The 21,566-nt window shown below is 44.4% G+C and overlaps 1 protein-coding gene across 6 annotated transcripts in view; it reads right to left on the reverse strand.

Moving 5' to 3' along the window:
- POU2F1 (POU class 2 homeobox 1) overlaps window positions 1–19,700 on the reverse strand; it is a 109,680-nt gene extending 89,980 nt beyond the window's left edge. For 5 of the 6 annotated variants that reach the window (XM_052703150.1, XM_052703143.1, XM_052703131.1 and 2 more), the window contains exon 1: window positions 19,235–19,346. In XM_052703150.1, coding sequence (XP_052559110.1) covers window positions 19,235–19,298 — 64 coding nt within the window. In that variant the 5' untranslated portion in view covers window positions 19,299–19,346. Of the gene's footprint in view, window positions 1–19,234; window positions 19,347–19,591 lie in introns of those variants that run through there. The other variant, XM_052703164.1, reaches the window with a different exon arrangement.
- Between the last annotated feature and the right edge of the window lie 1,866 nt (window positions 19,701–21,566).

Below are 21,566 nucleotides of genomic sequence, written 5' to 3' on the forward strand. Positions count from 1 at the left end.
GCTCAACAACTCACCACGTAAAAATCAGACTCATCTAACGGAAGCACCGTACCCCATTGTGGCTGTTCACAGGAGCCTCATCATTCCCTGGGAACGTGACACGAGTATCCTGCAGTTGGAAGCACATGTTGCTTCTACTTCTTAAAGGAAAAAAAAATGCATTTCAAGCATCAATATAGCCCAGGTGTTCTGATGTAGCACTGCTGCTGTCCCTCCATGATCATATGTAAACAAGCAAACGACTCATAGCTAATGAGTGAGGTCAGGAGCCAGATGCTTCAGGTTGAGTTTGTACTTAATGATCCTGCAAGCCGGGGTGGTTGACTCTCCCAAACCCTCCAAGAAATGAGATGGAAGAAAAAAAATTACCAATGCTCCTACTAGAAACATTTTCACAGAAAATAAAATAAAAAGGAGCCCACAGCAAAACATTCAAATAATTATTAAACGTCCCCCCTCCTCCCCAGTGTCAAAAGAAAACAACTGAAATCTAGCGATACGTTTCTCACGTAAGCTTTTTATTCACGGGCTGAGGCGGAGCGCTGTTGTGAAGGCACCGCTCCGTGTTGAGCGCCCCGCAGCCGCCAGGCATGGCTTTATGTTTGCGTCCTATCTGCACTGCTTTCACACCCGCAAAGCCAGAAATCTCACTGAAAAGATAGTTAAAACTAATAAACAATGGCAGCGTTACCCAAAAATTAGTAGAGACGTGGGAAAATAGGTGAGCAAAACTGAAAGGCAAAGCATCACATTGCGACAACCAAGCCACGCTTGCGTCACAGAGAACAAACCGCAGAGGAAAGTCAGAGGAGGAATTACATTTCTATGATAAAAATGGGGGGCTGAACGTGAGAGAAAAATGGGAGGAAAGCTGGGAAAGGTTTCATTCATACAAGCAAAAAAAAAAAAAAATCCATCTCTATTCTTTCCCTTTTGAAATGCCATAAAGAAAGAAATACTCCAGCTGTTAATTTTAAGATAGCTTTGCTTCTTTTTTCTTTCTGAAACTTGAAAAGTGATTTCAAACCAGTTCTTACAGTTTCCACCCCTCATTAGGAAATTGTGATCACACGGCTAAAAGCACTGACACCTGGATGAACTAAACTGCTTGCCGGTTACAGCAGGAAGAAAGGGAGAGGGGAATTCAATTGCACTGCTGAATATGAGTTCATTTATATAGAAAAAATGCGCATCTTATTGAACGAAAGCAGTATGAGAAGAAAAAGCCTCTGCAGTGGCACATCATCTTAGCATTTAAATAATCAAGTGTTCAGGATGTCTCTTTTAAATATGGAAAAGAAACACATCCAACACTGCTTCTCCAGCAAAGGCTCAGGAAATAAAAATATCAGATATCCACGTTCTTCCTAACAGCTCTGTGCGTTCCCTCTCTTCTAGTGCAGGTATTGCACAAATGAAAACAAAACACCGCTACCTGAATTCAGCTGGTTGAGCTGAATAGTCTCTAGATTTGATTTCACTCTAGATTAAAGAACAGAACTATCATAACATACGTGTACGTAGTAAAACACGATGGTAACGGGAATTCCTTCAGCTTGAAAAAAAAAGTGCCACAATCACAAAGTTCTACCCACTCAGAACTGAAATCATCCTTAGAAATCACATATGAAACCTCGTGATCCTCGCTGAGACCAATAATGTTCCCATCAAAGCTCTTTTCTCTGCAGGAAGCTCTGTGGACAACCGTTTAAAGATACCGTTTTGAGGATACTTCTCCCCAGTGTGACTAGATAATCAGGCTCATATGTTTATCACCCCTATCCCATAATTATTTTTCTCTGCTTACATACGAAAGATACTATTTATTGTATACAGCTTTAATTTTTCCTATGCATTCAATGCTATTTAAGAAGCTGATGGACGATAAACAGAGGCCAATGCAAACACCACAAACCAGGGCAGCCAAATGCCAATCTCTGCCTGAAATCTTGAGGTTGCTCTGCTTGAATACTGCTCTTTTTTTTTTATTGCGTATATCAATGGCTAATAGAAAGGGAAGAAAACCTAGAGTAAGTCCACTGACTCTAAGATTCCTTCTTCACATTGTGACTTTTCTCTCAAGAAGCATTTACTCCAAAAACACTTTACAATTACAACAAAGCAAGTATCTCTCCACACCTGCTACATCATGAGTGAGGTTCACCCACACGATGCACTGTTATAGGCTGAAGAATATGCAGAGTATTCTTTTCCTGCTTTATTTTTCTCCTTAGGTTTCATGAAGACTTTTTGATAACTTGCTCCTCTGCCTTTGTGCATCTCCCCTCATACTTTCCTCCACCCACAGCACCGCAGCAGAAGTATGTGCGTGCATTTGGTGAGGAAGGAGAGAACATTAAGCAAGATTTAAGAAAAGTGCCTAAAAATATCTCCTTCCCCAAGCCTCAAAACCCAGAATTAACTAGAAAAAGCAGAAACAAACCAACCAGCTTAATCATAAAAGCTGTGCTTAGATTACTGAAATTAATCTTTCCTTCACTACAGAGGTTTAATACAGAGGGCACCCACACTTACACTATTGTTTGGAGAACAAATCAATGTTCTTTAAAAATTGGATCACCTAACACTATTAAACAGAGCCACCCGACATTGGCCATCATCCTATGTGAGGCCATTACTAGTGGTTTTCATTTGCAATTGTACTGATCATAGACTAATCACAGAAAGTCCACGGTGCTTGTTGTGCACGGGAGCCTGGATACACAGTGAGCACTGTTCTGGGCTACTTTCTGGAACAGACATCCAGCTTCAGCACTTTAGCCACCACCTACTCCAAATGCAGTGGGAGACTCAGCAGGGACATCTCCGTAGGTTTCATATGAGTTAGGAATACGCTCAAAGCTCTTAAAAGTAAATACAAGCAGGTTAACTGAATTGCTTTCAGGTTTATAAAGACATCTTTGTTGAATTTTGTCCTGTTAACCACACACATATTTGCTTTTAAGGTATCATTTGTGTGTGTCAGTGAGCAAGGCATTTCCCAAGATTTACATTAGTTTTCTAAAGAGAAGTTCTGAACTCAGAACGTGGTTTATTCTAAGACAGTTTCTGTAACAGTCTGGAAATCCCCAAGGACTACATCACCATCACCTTTCCTATTTGAGTGTGATATTAGAACAGCTAGCTTCTGCAGCTTTTTGCCTTAGGTGCAGTACCTTCTACTGTGCTTTGGGCAAAAAACAAGATGCATGGGAATGCAGTGTTTGAGTGAAATCACAACTTCAAGCCAAAAGGACAGGCAGCTGATCAAGAATGCCTCTTTTCTCCTGAAAAGGCACCTTGCACACAAATCTACATACACAGTGGATGCTAAGAACATGCATGGCAATTTCCTAAACTGATTATTCAATATCTGCAATTTAATGATTACTGCTAAAACGTGCTTCATTTTATTATCAATTCATTTAATGTATTGCAAGCAAGAAGAAACAATAACTGAGATCACCAGGAAAACATGTGAAGCATGGATGCTGGCAGCTAACAGCAATTCAAAAAGTAGAACCGTGCTATCACATCTGATGATTAAACTCAAAGAACATCAAAGAACGCTCTGGCAGTAATACATGAAATGAGGAAATGCTGGTTGGCTTTTTGTTTTCTTCTTTCTTTTTCTTTTTCTTTTTTTTTTTTTTTTTTTTTTTTTTTGCTTTCCCAACAATGGAAAAAAAGGTATTTGTATTGTCATAGCACTTCCAGCAAGTTGATATTAAAAAGGCGATTTCATGCCAATGTCGGCTGTTTAATCAGATAAAAAAGGCTTTCCTATTTCCCATTGTATAGATCAAGTTGGCTACAGGAGCCACACAGAGCTTTGAGCAGCACATTTTTCCATGAGGGCTGTATCGTTTGATCATAGCAAAGCACAAAGGCTGCTGGGTAATCTGAATGAGAGCTGAAAAAAAAGTGAGCCAGGCAGCCTGCTGAGGCCAGGATAACCATGTCAGGATAACCATGTCATCCTGGCATCCCACAGCACTTCCCAAACAGTCCGAGGGGTGGGGAGGACGCTTCATCTCTACGCACAAACTCATGGACGTTCTCTCAAGGTTCCCAATTAACATTGTGTTTGTCAGAACTCATCAGTAGCAACTTTGAAATGTGCTTGTTACAGCCAGCTTCCCTGCACTAAGGAAGATTCTCTTGATTGCCTGCGCAACATCAAATCTCAAATCTTTACTGCTTTGTAAGGCCATACACCGAATTTTCGAGACAGGTCTTTGCAAAGCACATAGCAGTTTATGATGCCAATAAATGCCTCTGAAGACAGAGGTTTTGCTATGAAAGAACAGGGCACTTCTGAAGGGGTGTTTGTGCTGTTGCTCACAGCTTTCCCCAGCAGACTGGAGGCAGCAGAGGAACTGTGGGTAAAGTCACGTGCTATTCAGAACCGTGACAGATGGATGTGTTGATAGGTTAACAGGTCAGGTGGGATCCAAGCAGGACCAAGTCCAGAAACTCCTCTTTCTACCAAAACACCTGAAACAACACCTCCCTGATATCTGCAGCCTTCTAATCCTTCCATGGTAGCAAGCAGCCCCTCAATCAAGACTTTGCTTTCTTTTGTTAACTCCTCTTTTATACGTCCCAACTCAAATTTGTCTCTGGGCTGCGAAGCAGGTAAAGTAACCAAAACAAGCACATTAGCCCTCCACACCCAAATTCCTTCAGAGCTGCTGATCCACAGAAAAAGCCTTCAGAGCTGCAGCCAAAAGTACCAGATCACCACCAGTAGCTCCAGCCATTGAACAGCCCAATTTAAACCACTCTTAGCTGCTGAGTCATGAAATGCAAGCTAATTACCCATCATTTCCCATTACTTCCACCAACATTACCACTCTCTTTCATGGAATACCAGCACTAGCACTAACTTACAAGATTGCTTATGCAAAAATCTAGAACCTAAGCATGCAGAATTTGGTACTAATGTATGAGGTCATTTTCATGCTGTACTTTCAATTAAAAATCGACAGCACTGAAATGAAACTATTCCAATTAGTTTGCTTATTTTCTGGGTCCCAGAACGTAACTGGTCCTCACAGAGGAATTAAGAATACTGATAGCTTTTGTTGTTTCATTCCATTATTTAAAAAAAAAAAAAAGGCTGGGGGGTGTGCCTTCCTTCCCCACCATGATGCTCATCATCCCATTCTCCAAAATGGGAAGTCTGAAACAGCAACATCCTTTCTGATCCTCTCTGATCTATATACTGCAGATACAGAGCCTGTCTGTTCATAAAAGACAATATGGGCACTCGCACTCTCAAGCTGATTTTCGCTTTTTCCATTCCGAGCTTCCATTCTTTTTCACAAGTAAGGTGATCATTTTCCCCAAGCATTCTACTAAGCTGCCTTGCTCCCCCCTCACATGAGAGGAATTTTCACTGCCGAGGCACCTGCAGTCCAGAGCTTTAGATTCCAAGTATATTCAGCCTGATAATAACTGCCACAGCGCTATTTCTAAATGTAACACTAGCTCAGGCAAACACTGCTGGGAACTGAATGATCTAATCTCCATGTGACTAAAAAGTTGGGGTTTTCAGTTAGCAATTTTTCATGCATTGTTATACCAGTTTGTCATTAAGAAAGCTCTATTCCTCCCAATAGCTTACTGTTTAGAAATGAACTCAAAAAACATAACAGCTAAATTATGAAGTGCTATGCTGAGAAGCACGTAGACCTCAGTAACAGAAGATTCAGCAATCAAATTGTATCAGTACTCTCAAATTAATAAAACAGGCATTGCATGCAGATAAACAGCCTGCATTTTCAGGGAAAAAAAACAACATATAGAGATTTTAATTCAAGCTATCTTAGCAATAACATGTTCATACTGATTAAAGAAAATACCTACTAAGCACAACTGTTACCAGCATAAACCAGCACATCTTCAAGTCGGTAATGGGAACAATAGCACCTGCAACAGCATTTTACAGTCATCTCCGTATTAGAAGCTTATTACAACATCTCCATCACATTTATAACTCCGGTTGCAGCATGCCAGAATTCAACTTCCACAATAAGCTCATCAGAAATGACAAGATACGCAACATATTTTTTTTTTCTTCCTCGTCTGCAGAGACAACTGCAACTTTAATTTTCCAGATGTTTTCATCTTCCTTGCAGGCTGCCTGCGACATTCTCCCATTTGCTGGTGGATGATTTCAAGTCTCCATCTTTCTTCAGAGGAAGAAAAATGTGAAGAGGTCATTTAATTCTAACCTCCGATAAATGGATGGATGCTCAATACAATTTAATGCAAATGATAACCACAGTACCAAGCCACGAGAAGAAATCCACACACCCTACATTTTCTCCTTTTGTAAGCGCGCTGAAAGGCTAATAACAACAAATTTCAGTCCTACAGAAACCACCTTTGTTGAACTGAAGCAAAGGTGAACAACCTTTCTCTTGCCAATGCAAGATGTTAGAAAAAAATACCTGGCATGCCACTTAAACATACTTTGTGCTACTCGGTGATAACATAAGAAGTCTGACGGCCTAGAAATCTCAGGCAACCCCCAAGTTAAGCCATTAAGCCAGCATTAAACAGACACTTGGTTATCCCAACAAACTAAAAGCACCTCAGTTAAGCTCAGTGTTTTTAATCACATTTTATTGGAGGCTAAATTCGGAAATCCTATCACTTCACAAACATGAGAAAAAGGCTAAATACTTCTTTTTTACTATCAGAATGCAGCAGAGAATGCCACACTGAATGCAGCCAGCATTGCTACCTGTGAATTGAAATGGAGGTGCGCAACCCAGCGACAAATGGAAATGCTCAGGGAGCAGAAACAGCTGACCATTTCCAAAGGCTGATGGGCAGGAAGTTTCCTGGTACAACCTGCAGGTCAACAGACCCTTAAATGAGAGCAGGAAAACATTTTGCCTGCTTCAGGAAAGAATAGGACAAAGAAAGGCAAGCCAGAATTGAACAAATTCTTCTGGGAGAAGACGCAGCAGATCACTACTATGCTCCCATTCTAGTTTTAGAAGTACAAGCATTCCTCTCAGCTAGCTACAAAAGCGTTTTCCTCTCCATTCACAACACATCAGCTTTTGGGGCTAACGCAGATAAAAAGGTCAAGATAAAGGCAGACGTAATATCCCAGGTTTGGGGGGTGAATTTACAGTAAGCAGCCATTAGGTTTCATTTGAGAGACCTGGAGCACGTTAGTTGCTGTTACTGAATAAACAAGCCCCGGGATCACACAGAGATGCTTATCACCGCGCCAGAGCTGAGGAAAGCCGAGAATAGAGTAGACTGCAGTGAAGTCACTGCCCTGAATTCGTGACATCATAATTGTTTCCATGGCAACTGGCTGTCTCAAGCACCGGCCCTGCCTCTGCCGCAGAGCCACGGCGCACCTGTGCCGCCACAAAAGAAGCCTCCTTATCCACACACACCTAGTCAGCAGCACGGGAAATAAGATATTATGGAAAGCAAATTGCCTTTCAATGCCTCGTTTTGTCCATCTGGTTTGCGACTTGTTTAAACGCTCAGGCACACAGAAAGAGGCCTGGTGAAGCATACATGCGATGAAAAGGGCCTAATTGAAAAAGTGATGTTTTTCTTCCACAGAAATGCTAATTTGTTCAGTATGGAGTAATTTTTCTATTTGTACTTTCCTCTCTCTGTGCATACATCTGCAGCCACATACAACAAACCTATGCTCCAATAGGAAACACGGGGCAAGAACTCCCAGGGACAACAAACAAACATTCGTTTTCTAAGCCGGACAGCCAGTGCACGTGGGACTGTCACACAGCAGAACACAGCAGCAGCCAGCACGCTGAGAGCCTAGCCCTCCTTTTGTTTAGGGGCCGCCCCAGCAGAGCCTTCCACCACCGGTGGTTGTTTCCAGTGCTCACTAAATGCAGCGCAGGGATCTGCAGGGCTCTGGCAGCAGCCACCAAGCAGTCTGCTCAGAAATCAAATATCATCCTTTTCCTCTAAGCTGGCCTTTCTTGTGTGCGCTCCCCCGAGTTTTCATATCATGTAGTAATCCCACGTCAAATGTTGCACAGTTCAGCCTTGAAGAGTTGATGAGAACCAAAGCAATCATTTCCAAACAAATTTTAACAAGTAGATCAGAGCATGTAGCGAAGTGTATTTATTTGCTACCTCAGTGGTTCTTAAAAACAATCCCTAAGATTTTTGCCAGACCAAAGAATGTTTCCATATGCACCGAGTCAATCAGGCTACCGAGTTCCAGTGTGCACTGGTCAACAGCTTCTAAGAAAACAGCAACATCTTTGTTATCAATTAAACCACATTTCTATCCTGCCTTCATGCCTCAGTCAGACACTTTATTGCTATCCACAACATTGATTACAGCAAAGGCAAAGGACAGAAGTACTGAAGCAGTCTGCCTGTCCAGCACTTACATTTTATAAAGCTTTTGTCACAACAAACAACTACACACAAAGCTGACACTGCAAGCGAGGTGAGGAGTTTAGATACAGGTAATTAGTAGACAGCTGCATCCACAACATTTGTCTCCCATGTTCTCCTGATATTAACACACATAACCAAGAATGACAGCTACAACTTGGTTGACAGTGTCACAAAAATCACTAACCAACCTGTCACAGAATTAAGCCTGTTCAAGAAACAACTGCCCATAGCAGCCTACATATTACAAGAAAATTGTTAATCATACCAAGCTATTCCCTGCTAATGAAAGGCACGTTCATTTCTCTACCTTCCAAGTGTTTGTTTTTCTAAAGCCTTAGGGACAGATGCTGCCTTTGGTGATTATTACTTGTGTATACAGGCATATAGCCTAATACATAAAACACAGTCAATACAACTGCCACAAACTCAGAAAACTGAAAGCAGCGAACTGATAAAACCTCAAGCAAGTCATGCCAGAAATGCAGAGAGATTTCTCAACTTCTCTATAATAATTCCAAGCTTCTTTAAGTGTCTGTATTATACAATCCACAGACACACCTGTGATGAGAATATACGACAAATGGCAATGACACCTCCTCCCTCATTGTAAATAGAGCATTTCTAGCTCAGATCCACACCACGTGGAATCAGAACTCCAATAAATAATGAAGATACTGCTCTGCCTGCCGTTAATTTTGCATTCAGAGAGACTGACAGATTAACCGATCCCTTAAGCAACTAAGAACTAACGCCTCTTCTCTGAGTGCGCACAGAAAATGACGGATTGTCTCAAGACTTTGGAGTTTTTCATGCAACTTTGAAGTGATCTTGCTGAATGAGGTTTATCCCACCAACAGTCCTTCTGTTAATCCTAACCTTCTCGCAAGTTAATGCTACATATGGAGAATGAGAGGACAGAACTGCTGGCACACCTTGGTATGCGGTATTTTTAATTCATATTATTAATCAATACTGTTGAAGGAGCAACAATTGAATTTTTTTTTTTCTTAAGATCTTTAGAGATGCCTAAAACACTTGCAAACCTGACCTGACCACACAGTGCAGAAACACTCCCTGTTCCTCCTATCTCCCCACAAACCAAGGTGAGAAACTCTGTATTCAAACTACCACATAGCAAATCCTTCCTACTACTGAAGAGCTCATTACCCAAAAATCACAGAAAACTGAAGTTAAAAAGTACTTAACTTCAATGCTATATACTTTAAAATTGGCCGTTAGCTTAAAAATAGCTAGTTTGCTAGAGATACTATTAAAAATGCGTTGCAAGACCTTCCTGGGTCCGTTTTCAATTTTAACTACGTTGAGAATGACATTAACGAAGTAGTTTTTCCAACACAAGCATGGTTCAGTCACATTCTCAGGAAGTTTTATGACACTGGGCTTTAGTCAGTCCTCAGCGTATTTTGAACACGTCCCTGCACTGCCACAGAAGGGAACCATATAAGGTGCAACTGTGATGGAACTAGGTTACCAAATGAAAATGCATCATTAAAAACAATTTTACCTCTTGGAACTCTGAAGGGAGATTATTCTTTGCAACACCACTGCTTCCTGCTGCAATGAGAAAAGCAGCAGCCTCCCACTAAAGAAATTTCAGAATTATGCAGATTTCTGCAGCCTGTGCCTGTAGGATACTTCTGGAAGACACTCAAGACCCTCACAAAGTTGAGAATCTACTCAGCAGTGGATTCTTTGTATGCTGCAGTAACAGAGGCTGAATCTTTAAAAGATGAACCCCTCCCATCTTCCCCTTATCTTCATGAGGTATGACAGCAAAAGGAGCCTCCAATTCTCTACTTCCCATACAAGCAAACAGGAAAGACTTAAGAGCAACACCTAGATTGCTTTACAGAGCTGCATATGTTCAGGGCATCACAGAACATCATCTTTCCAGAACTCTTACGGTGCTGATGAGCTCTTTAGGGTAGGAAAAGAACAACCTATGAAACCTAAAATAAACTGAGAGATAAGCGGAAAGTCTATGCTCTTTTTGTTAGAAAGAAAGAAAAGATCAAAAATCACCATACTGGCTCACATGCAAGATACACCTGACCTCCTCCAACAGCAGACTCCTGATGTAAAACCAGAGTAAACAGAGACAGTGCCTTTGGTTACGTTCCCAAAAATGTAAGAACGTTCTTCTCTGTGGTTGCCTGAGCTGGATGTGAAGAACAATGTGCAACAGAGTGTTTAGACCTTCCTTGTACTCTACCTTGCACAGGCAAAAATAACACATAAGCAGCAGAGGTTCAGATATCTGTTTTCTAGTTTACACTTCCATCTGACATCTCCTCTTCTGACAGTTTGCATAAAAGTCCCTACAACTGCTGCTACTTCTGCATCGTTTTCTAGCACAATGCTTGGCTAACTCTGATAGAAAGTGGTGCAGCCAGGCTTCTTCCTTACTTTGGCTCATCCAGCCTAAGCAAAGAGCATCTGTGCCTGCAGTAGAAGCTGGATAAAGGTTAGTGATGCTGTGAGAGTCGAGCAACTTGCCACGTTAAGACACAGCCACTCACCTGAAGTAAGGACCTGCTAGACTTTGGACTAAGTACATATACAGAAGAAATCCTCAACTGTTCTGAAAAGTATTTCCAAGTTCCCAAGCTTCATCAGTTTTGTTCTCATAAGATCTCCAAAGCTAACTATACTATAACTGAATTGGAACAGCAAGTAAAGATGATTTTACAACTTTCTTTTTTAAGGGAACCTACTAAGTACCAGACAAGCTCATAATTTACACTGTAAGTTCAGATCAACACATTTTATAAAAAAGAATGATCAGACAGCCACATTTCTAACACAGAGAAGAGACATCTTCATTCAGATTCAAGCACTGCCAGCAGGTTACTCCTCCCTTTGCTCTCCCTGCCTCCAGTTTCTGCATGCAATGCTACCCAATTTCTGCCAGAAGCTAGGGCAGTTTTACATAGCCTTTATCAGAACAGACAATAATCCAGAAAGTGACAGCCCAGTACTCTCCCTGCTTACGTTCCCACTTCTTTTTGGCAGCAACCCACTCTTAAACTGGATTAAGCGTAACATGAACTGTACCCTCAGGTACGATGACAAAGCAACTCAAACGATCCCTCACTCACAGATTTCAATCAGAATTATCTGGGCTTCTCCAGGCAGCTAAGACCACAGCCTTTGCTAACCTCGCTAATTTTAACCTGAATGGATTAGACAACGCTCATGTGGGCAGACCCAACAGATGCAAGGGAACAGCAAACTCCAACAGTCAGAAGCAATGATGTGCCTACTGCTACAATTAGAAGAATCCATTCACAGCCCAAGCTTTCCAGCACGTTTCCCAAAGGGTGTGCTCACATGCATGTAGAACACAGTGGGAAGCACCGGTAGAAGCTGGTAGGGAGTTGGATAGCATTTTGTGGCATTTCCATCTCTCTGCAGCCTTCAGAATAATCAAGTGCCAATTCCGATTTAAACCTCCAGCTGAAAACTCAAACAGGAGCGATAACCTTCTGTACTAAAGACCAGCAGGTAAGAAGCAGAATTATGGAAAAATAGAAAGGCATCTTTGCAGCAGAATTCCTGAAAGAAACTTAAAGCACATTTTTCATTCAGTAGACCATATTAACTAATACATAAATGAGTGATTCATCAGATGTCTGAGTCATTTTTACCTTTATTCACTGTATACTCCTCCCCTTGGGCTATATCCAAGCAGTATAAAGCTAAAACTCCACACTGGTATGGTCAGGCACAAATTACTAAGTCACATGGCATTTTTCAAATCAAACTGAATCATCAGAAGGACAAAGAGAACAAACAGCAAAGGAGCTCACTGCAAAAAGGATGGCAGCTTCCTAACAGCCCTTAAGCCCCAAAGGAAAGGAAAAGAATAACAAGCTACATCTCCATCCTCATTCAACAGGTTTTTGTGCATATATTTTAAGTGTTCTGTAGTATTTACAGTCTAAGTAATTCAGCTGTTCGTAGCTTTCTTTTCTAAAATTTCACGCTATGTCATACAGTGTGAAATACAGCTGTTTTATAAAGACTGCTAATACGCTACTTCATTCCCGTACAGCCAAAGCTGATCTCTGGGAAGAAGGACAGAAAAAGAGGAACGCTGAAAAAAAGTTCATTGTCACAATGACACAGTTTATTGAAGATGCATCTCTTGCGAACCTGTCATGTTAAACGGCTGATATCGAGATGGGTATCAGACAAATTTAGCAAAAGGAACAGTGCTTGTAACTTCCTAGGTGCTTTTGACAGTAAGCCCTTTGGAGCCACAGTCTCTCTCACTGTAGGCAACTCTGAAACAATGGTTACCACCTACAGTGTGGTCTGTTCAATTTTTATTTAAGAGTCTCTATCACAGCAGCCATTAACGCAGTCATACCTGTGACAACATATGCCATGCTCAATTGTCAGCATCTGCTGGTTTCTAAGCTACTCATTTGCTGAAGTGCAGTTTCACCACCAATAACCTCTGTACCAGCCTATTGCTAGCACAGGAGGCCCAGCACTGTGCCCATGGCCACACACTCCCATCACTTCCCTTGGGCTAGTGCCATCTGAGACCAAGTTGAGCCCACCGACTGTGGTTGTGCAGTGCTTCACACCATTCAAAGGTGAAGCTATACAGTGCAAGTAAGCAAACTAAAATACTTGCTGCTCCTGAGAAGAGGAAACTTGACTCTTCTTCCTTCTTCCCCCTACTCAGTTTGATCCTCTCTCTCATGCTGTCCTTAATGGAACTGAAGGCTTTTGTTGAGCCAACTTCAATTCACAAACTTGCAATCTAAAATTATGTCAGGCTAGTTAATCCACCTGGTTAGCAAGCTAATCATCCTACAGCATCTTAGAAATCAGTAGATGCTAGAACTGGTGCCAAGCAAGTGGTATGATCACACAGACAAGAGCACAACACCCCATTTTACAAAGGCACATAGCAACAGGACAAGAGGAAATTGTTTCAAACGGGAAGAGGGTAGATTTAGACTACATATTAGCAAGAAGTTCTTTACCATGAGGTTTGAGAGAAGTGGAACAGGTTTGGCCAGCAATGCTGTGGATGCCCCCTCCCTGGAGGTGTTCAAAGCCAGGCTGGATGTGGCTTTGAGCAGCCTGGTCTAGTGGGAGGTGTCCCTTGTTTATAGCAGGTGATCTGAAAGGTCCCTTTCAAACCAAACCAGTGTATGATTTCCACCAACAGGAATGCCATCAGATAGAACTAGGAGAAGACTTGAGTCAACATACGCGCTTCTTGTCCCCTTCGGCCATTGGTGCTACAATTTGTCTTTTTTTGTCAATTAACCACATCGCAAGCCAGTTCAGAGAGCTAAACCAACAAAAAACTTATTTTTAGCAAGGCGCGTTTTCTGCCAACTTAATTCCCCACACAAGCTCAGCAAAGGAATCAGGCGAGCATCTGCACAAGTGTGAGGAAGGGGACAGGAACACACAGGGGGAGGAGCCCAGACTCAGACTGATTTAAATTGCCACTGAAGTGCATACCCTACAGCAGATTCGCATCACGCCGTACGTAGTTAGAACTGACAGCAATCTGTGCCTTTACAACAGGAGGCCTCCAACACAGATGAGAGTACACAAACATGTCAGCACCGAAACATCCTAAGCAAAGTATAACCTGGACAGAAGCTTATACAATTACATGCACGAGTAAAAGAGGTGCAGTATTATCCTCAGAAATGCTATGAAACATTAGCTAATTACTCCCTCAGCAACACTTCAGTGAAAACATTCTCTATCATTCCCATTATATGGATTTAGCCAAAACTGCAAAGCAAGCAAAACTGGTGACAAAGTCAAGATTGGAGCCCAGTAAATCCTCTACTCCAAACCACCACTTCATCACTCAAGTGTGCTGCTTATTAACCCTAAACTAGATCAATTAGCCAGTAGTAGTCCATTAAAAACAAAACCTTTGCAAACACCATGTAACGCATTCAAGAGGTCATAACTTCTAATATAGTTATGCTAACAAAAACAGATACTTGCTATCTGGTTGTGAAATACGAAGCTAGGGAAAGGAATAACACTGACATTTTAAGTAATTATTTCTTCCAGGGAGAAGAATAAGCGTGCATGAAGCAGCGTGAGGGTCAACTCATACAAGAAATTTAACCCAAAGAACAATAGAAAGGAAAATGTATTTATGTGCGTGTTTTCATTTAGTTATTGTCAAATAGTTTCAAGTAAAACACGAGCAATTATTCAATATACACTAACCAAGACTAGCATCTTTCCTTAAACATACCAGTTCTCCCCCACTCACTCCAGCAAAACCCACATTTAACTCGCTTTGTATTGCGGCACAGCACAAAAGGGAAAGGGGTGGGAAAATTTGTCAACAGACAGCAAATCTCTGCAGCAGCAAACAGCACTGTAAGCCTACCCAGCAACATGACATGGTCTCTCATTCATATCCCAGCACAAGCACCCAAACCAAGCACACCGCATCTGGGACACTCCAGTCATCCTTAATTTTGTTCAACCCCTTTGAACAATAACTTTGTCACGGAGATTGAAGATGGGTCATGAAACAGTCATTTGCCAGGACCATCGCTGGATCTCTCCAGATAAATTCAATAAAAGCGTGAGTGTAAGCAGCTACCTAATTGTCAGCTGTATAAATTATCAATATCAAGATTGCTGTTTTATGGGCAACAACAGTTTAACGGGAATGGAAAGCATTGCTGGGAAAAAATAACTGGCTAGATATGCGTGTTAAACATGTTGCAATCAGACTGAAGTCCTGGACTGCAAGAGAGCCAAAATTTGATGAAAGCAAATGAATAAATTATTGCATAGTACAAACAACTACTGCAATTTTATCCAGAGAATCGAGAGAGAAAACAAATGTGTCTCTGGAAGAAACAAATGCTGTTTATTTAATAGAAAAAAAAAAAAAAAAAAAAAAGCAGGATGGCAGATCAACCAAACAAAAGCATTCTTGACAGGAGGGACAAAACATACACCTCAAAATTCTTTGCATCTTTGCATATTTGAACATAATGAAAACAGCCAAAAGGTGCCGCATTGAATTCGGATTTACCACTTGAACTTTGACAACGATTATTTAGGTGACAATGACAGTCAAGATCTCATTTTTCAGGGTATTATTAGGATTGACCAGAAGTAGGAACAACACTGCCTAAGAGACTTCTAACAGAGAATCTGTTGCTGCTTCACAGATTTAAAGGACAGATGGAGCTGAAGGTTACCTCACTGATTCCGTCAACTGAGGCAGCTCCACATCTCATCACCACTGCTCACTAAGACAAGCATCCAGAAACTATTCACATTCAGCATCAGGAAGACAGTGTAACACTTACTTGCTTGAATTATTACTGTGGGCTAATCTTTGAGAAATTGTTAGTGACAGCAAATCTGAGATTTTTTCCTCCTATGATAGGGTGGAAAGCTCAGGTTCTCTCCCTTTCCTTTGAGGAAGGGAGGAGTAACCCTCATTCCTACAGTTGATAATGTTACCATACTGACTTACATCTTCCCAATTCTGGTCTTCACGGGTAATAATACCGGCAAATCTTTCATCCAACCTGCTGCTAGACTGAAAGTTTTGGTCAATTTGAGAGGGGCTATGGGTGGGGAGAGGGTTCATGGGAGGGAGGGGGCAAGGCAATGCCATCTTGATAACTGAGCAAAGGCAACCAGACTGTACAACTGTTGAACAGGGAGGACAAGCCTTCTTGCTTTTGTCCCTGAGAACAGCTGTTCAGAAGACAGCAAAATACCAGAACATAACCCCCTTGCAACAGTTCGGAAGCACCAGGACAGCAGTACAACCACCCACCCTCACCGCAGCCAGGCACTCCATAAGGAGAAAAAAAAAAACACATTTCTTTTATTCTCTCGCCACTGGCAGACAGGATCCGACACCCATCCGTAGTGAAGTATAGAAGTCCTTGCTCAAGACTGAGAAATAATATCTCAGCATTAGTCCTAGCATCTTCCAAAAGGCAAAGACGAGGCCAGGGTTTCAGAAAGGAGACTTCCCACTAACACACTGCCGCAGGCTCCACTGCCAAAGACATTTCTATCTGCATCAAGCTGGATATTCCAGCACAATTTTGAGCTACAGCACGGTCTCACAATGTGTTTGAGAGAAATGCATTTCTATTTTGTCATGTAAATAACTGAATACAGAGCCACAAACCCCAGTCCAGCCATAAGGCTGCACAAGGCCACTGTCCAGTGTTCCGTTCTATAAAAATTACTAAAACGTCAGGGACAAAGAAATTTTGTTTGCAAGACGCAATGTACATTTTTATCATCCCGGATAAAATATCTACAGTCTCAGCAGTGGTTAAATTGCTGCTATAAAGGAAATTGTCCTCAGATAAATGGTTTCCCTATGAGAAGGTTTCAGTGCTACACCTCACCCCAGGTCAATAAATCAAATTAACTGCACCTTGTCCTCTGGCCAATGACATCATCGGCTTGACCACATCTCGTGAAGCGAGTGCAAAAACATATGCTATTTAAGGCATGAAATCATATTACGGCTTTTTGTCCAGCCAGCCCCGGTGCTGTTGGGCTGTGAAACAGTCAGTCACCTCAACAGTCTCATTACCGCTTCCACTGATTTTTTTTTTTCCTCTAGTATTCAAGGCCTGCCTTCGCCAAGGGTGAAGCAAAAAAGGATAAATAACCCGAGCCGTTATTTTTGTAAACCCAAACGCTTTTCATTAGCTGCAGCGTAGTATTTGGAGAGAAATTAAATTTAGAAGCCAACTGCAAAACAGACTGACCGCACTTGCATAGGAACTCTCTTCTCACAGCGTTTCAGAGATGTTTACATGCTAATGGGAGCAGTTACTGGGAAGAGTCCTGCTGCTAGGTCCTTTTCTCCACGGGCTGAAAACAATGGTCACTAATGAAAACCTAGACAGCTTTATCCAGACCTGTGCCGCATACATGAATTTTTTAAAGTTGCCGCCTCTTTCTAATAAAACAGTCCATTTGTTTTCTTTCTAAGTAGCCTCATATCTGGTTTAACACCGAATTACTGCAGACAATTTAAGAGGATTAATTTCAATTTCCACTTGGTGGTCTTACGCCACAATCGCTGCAAACTTATCTTCCTTCCTAGGCCCTGCGCTGCCTAGTGGCATCTTTTTTTCTTGAAAGCCAAATCTAAATGGGAAAAGAAAAAACCCACAGCCAACCAGAATAGTCAGATTCAAGCAACGACAAAAGCATCTGACACACAGCACCGCTAAACTGCATCCACACCAAGCAAAAAGAAAGCGAATAAGATTATCCTCAATGTATTCAATACTGTTTGTGTTCAGAGGGAGGAGAGCTGTTTGGATTTTGAGTGTGCCTTCAGCAGTTCTCCCAGTGCCAGGAAACGTAAATTAGGAGCAACTCTCCTTTAAGGAAAAGAAGCAAGGACAAAGGGACCAAAAATGCCCAAGCCTCTGCAAAGCAAATATGAAAGGCACAGCTTTACAGTCCTGAGTTGCTATAAATTAAAAATAAGCTCCTTATTTAAAAGACATGAGTGTTTGAGAATCTACGAGCAGATCTGATGCTGCTCAGGCCCCAGGAGGGTTTTGTTTTTGCTGGCAGGGGTGGAGTGGAGGTTGGAGGGGGGGGGAATGGGGGGAGGGGGTCATTTTGGTTATTAGTAAATAAATCAAGCAGCAGAGTGAGGCCTAGGCGCTGCCAGAGCAGCCAGGGCCCAGCTCCCCCTCCTCTCCTCACACCGCCTGGGTTTGATCTCGGGGCCCTGTGGGTTGCCAAGAAATTTTAAAAAAAGCGAGAGAGAGCGAGAAAGAAGAATCACATTGAACCACAAAAGCACATGGGGCGAATGTAAAATATAAACACGGCGTTGGGCTCTGAGTGGCTGTTATTAAAGGTCTGAATTACTAAACATGAGAGGCGGGGAAAGCCGGGCGGCCATTTCAATAATATAAACCTCCCCGAATTAGACATTATTCAAATGAGAGGGAGAAGGGAGAGGAGGGGGAGCGGGAGCCGGGCCCGCACCCCGCGCTGCCGGCACCGCGCCGAGCCCCCCGCACGGGGCCAGGGGAAGAGGCGGCGGGGCCGCACCCGGGGGGCTGCCCCGCTGGGGGCGGGGGGGGCAAAGGCAAAGGGGAAAAGGGGAAACTCCGCGCACCCCCCCGCAGCCCAGACGAGCGCTGACCCCCGCACCTCGCGGGAAGGAGGGGGGGGGGGGGGGGGGGACGGGGACTTTACAGATAAAGCCACGCCGCGCTCCCGCCCTCTCTCCTCTTCCCCCTCCCTCCCGGAGGCCATCCGCACCCATCCACCCCATGCCCGCGGGCTCTGGGGGAAATAACCCTGGCTAGGAGCCGGGGGGGTGAGGGGGAGGGTGGACAGCAGAACGCCAGCCTTTCTCCTATCCCCGGCCCCACAGAGGGGCTCTCGCCCCGGCCCCCCCCCCGCCCCGCTATCCCCCCCCCGGCCCCGCAGCCCCCCCGGCCGCCAACGCGCAGAGCCCCCCCTCTCCCGGCCGTTCTCCCCCCCCCCCGGACCCCGCCGCCCCCCGGCGCTGCCCCGGCTGCGGGCGGCCGCGAGTGCGGCCCCGCGCGAAGGAGCGGGCGGGCGGGTGAGGGAGGGAGCGCGCGTGTGTGTGTCCCCGCACGGGGAGGCTGCCTGCCTGCTTCCCCCCCCCGCTCCCTCCTGCGCCGTTAATTATAATAATCCTGAGTACTAATAAATTATGCTAAGCGGGGCGGGCGGGCGGCGGGGGGGCCGCGTGTGCGAGTATGAATATGAATATGTAAAATGCAGTAATGATTACCTGCCGCTGCCGCCACCGCCGCCGCCGAACTCTCATCTTGACTCGCTGCTCCTCCGTCCGCCATTTTGAATATTTTAACCAAAATCGGCCGCCCGATAAACCCTCCCCCGCTCCCGGCCCCCCCTCCCGCCCCTCCCCCCGCCGCGCGACCCCTCCCCCCGCGTCCCCACCGCGCAGCCGCCAACGAACAGCGCCGCGGCCTCGCTCTGCGCCTGCGCGGGCCTCGCGCCGCGCTCGCGCTCCCCCCCTCCCAACGGCGCCGTCGCGCAGGCGCGGGGGGTGCAGCCTCGCACGCGCGCCCCCCACGCACAGCTCCGCGGGCTGCGGCGCGCAGGCGCGGGGCTGCGATCTCTTCACCTCTGGCCAAGGCCTCGTTAACGTGCGCGCGGACGGGCGCTGGCGTTTCAGTTGCCCTCCTCCCCTCTCCCCCCGGCCTCACACGCGCGCACATATAGGCGCTCTCCGGTCCGTTGTGCTGGGAGAGGGGGGCGCTTGCGCAGTGAGGCGGGCGGGGGCAGGGTGTAAATGGCTGTGGGATGGGGAGCGGTGCGCCCAGGTGACGGGTAGCCGTGCCGTGAGGGAGTGGCGGTAACGGTCAGTCGTGGTGGAGGCGAGGGCTGAGGGGCTCTGTGGAGGGAAGAGCTGTGTATGTGCCGAGTGGCTGTGTGAAAACGCCCATGGTGAAAGCTGCTTGGGAGACAGGTGCTGCCCGAGCTCAGGGCAATATTAATCCCCTATGAATAAAAAGGAATTGAATACAAAGAAAAGGAAATAACAGATCAGGCCGCTTTGTGCAGAGGAGGTCTGTTCCTCCTTCAGAAAAGAGCAGTTCTGAGCACACGTTCCCTTCGTTGCACACCCTGGGTACCGCGGTGCTCCTGAGGTGTCTGTCACGAGTCTATCTTCTGCATCAACTGCCACCGAACCCAAGGGAGAAGGAAGTCAGGCCTTATGGCCCCCTCGCTTAAGGGCTGAGAGTACATGACGTGAGCCTAGAGAAACCCACAGATCAAATGAGCCTTACATTCAGAACTTCCAAATGACTACACAAGCAATAAGTGGGCTGAGTGACTGAACTTTGCCTCTTTCACAAATTCGGCAGAGCAAAGATCGCGTTCGCTAATATTTTTCACCTTAGTGCTGCGCAAATAGATGATATTGCCAAGCTCTGCAATGTGCACTCATAAAAAGAGGAAACAGAAGGTGCTATGGTGTTTGTTAAGGACTTGCCCTTAACGTTTTCCAAGGGTCGTTAACTTCGATGGGTCAGAGTCCAAGCTGAATTTTCTTCTGGGGCTCAAAACCTCATGGAATAAAAAAGACTGGCGAGAATCCATCCTTGCAGGCTGTCGCTGGAGGAATTATGAATTGTATCAGAGGCAGTCGCTAGGTTTTTTCACTGGTAGGGAAGAACCAGAAAGGACAGGCTGTCAGAAGGAGGCAGCGGGGTTTCTCTGCGAAGGCTCAATCAGTAAGGTAATCTTGGCATTTTTATTTAAAAATAAATTTGTCTGGCAGTGTTTTTGTGGGATTTGTTTGATTCATTTTTTCCTATCGTAGAAGAACCTCTCAAATGTTGCTGAAAGCAGGAGTTGAAATGGACTGTACTGTGAAACAGCAAAACACTTCCCTCAACGCTGTAATTCAGCCCCTGCACATTCATTAATATCATTTGGTACCAGTAATTAAGCACTTTGTCTCTCAGAAGATCTACGCTTAACACACAGGAGTGAAAATGTAAACAAAGGCATATTGTTGTGGCTCCTCTCCCACTCAGCCATGAGCCTTGTGGGCCAGTTAATCCAGTTTTATGGCCAGGTTATACCAGCACTGCAGCACACAGTGGCTGCACCGTGACAGATAAAGATGCAGAGAAAAGGGGCTAGATTAAGGCTCTGCACAGCTCTAATCCTGCCTACGCTGAATATTCTCTTCCATATCTTCTCATCTTACCCGCAGACTCTACTCAGTCCCACACGCTGCTTCCCAGTCACCTGCAGAAGCTGCTTCTCTTCAGGGAGCATATGCTCCATTTCCACACCTGGCTTAGTCCTTGCTCTCACGCAGCCTCTGCGTGCTTCGCCCACAGCCACAGAAGAAATGCTGTCTGAAAATAAATAGTTACTGTTTTGTCTGCTTGCTGCTGACCTGTTCTGTGTTTTCTGATCGACTGGCTGTAAGGAAAACTTCATTTGGCCACATATCTGCTCTCCCTCTCTCTTTAAAGGTTGCTCTGGGTCTCTACATCCTCTTCCCCAGTTTGGTTTGAATGCATCTCAATCTCTTGCCTTCCCCACGGTGTCGTACATCCCTGTGGCTATGTACCCAAGGA

Source organism: Tympanuchus pallidicinctus, unplaced genomic scaffold (assembly GCF_026119805.1).
Source record: "Tympanuchus pallidicinctus isolate F22 unplaced genomic scaffold, pur_lepc_1.0 scaffold10, whole genome shotgun sequence".
NCBI classification, from domain to species: domain Eukaryota; kingdom Metazoa; phylum Chordata; class Aves; order Galliformes; family Phasianidae; genus Tympanuchus; species Tympanuchus pallidicinctus.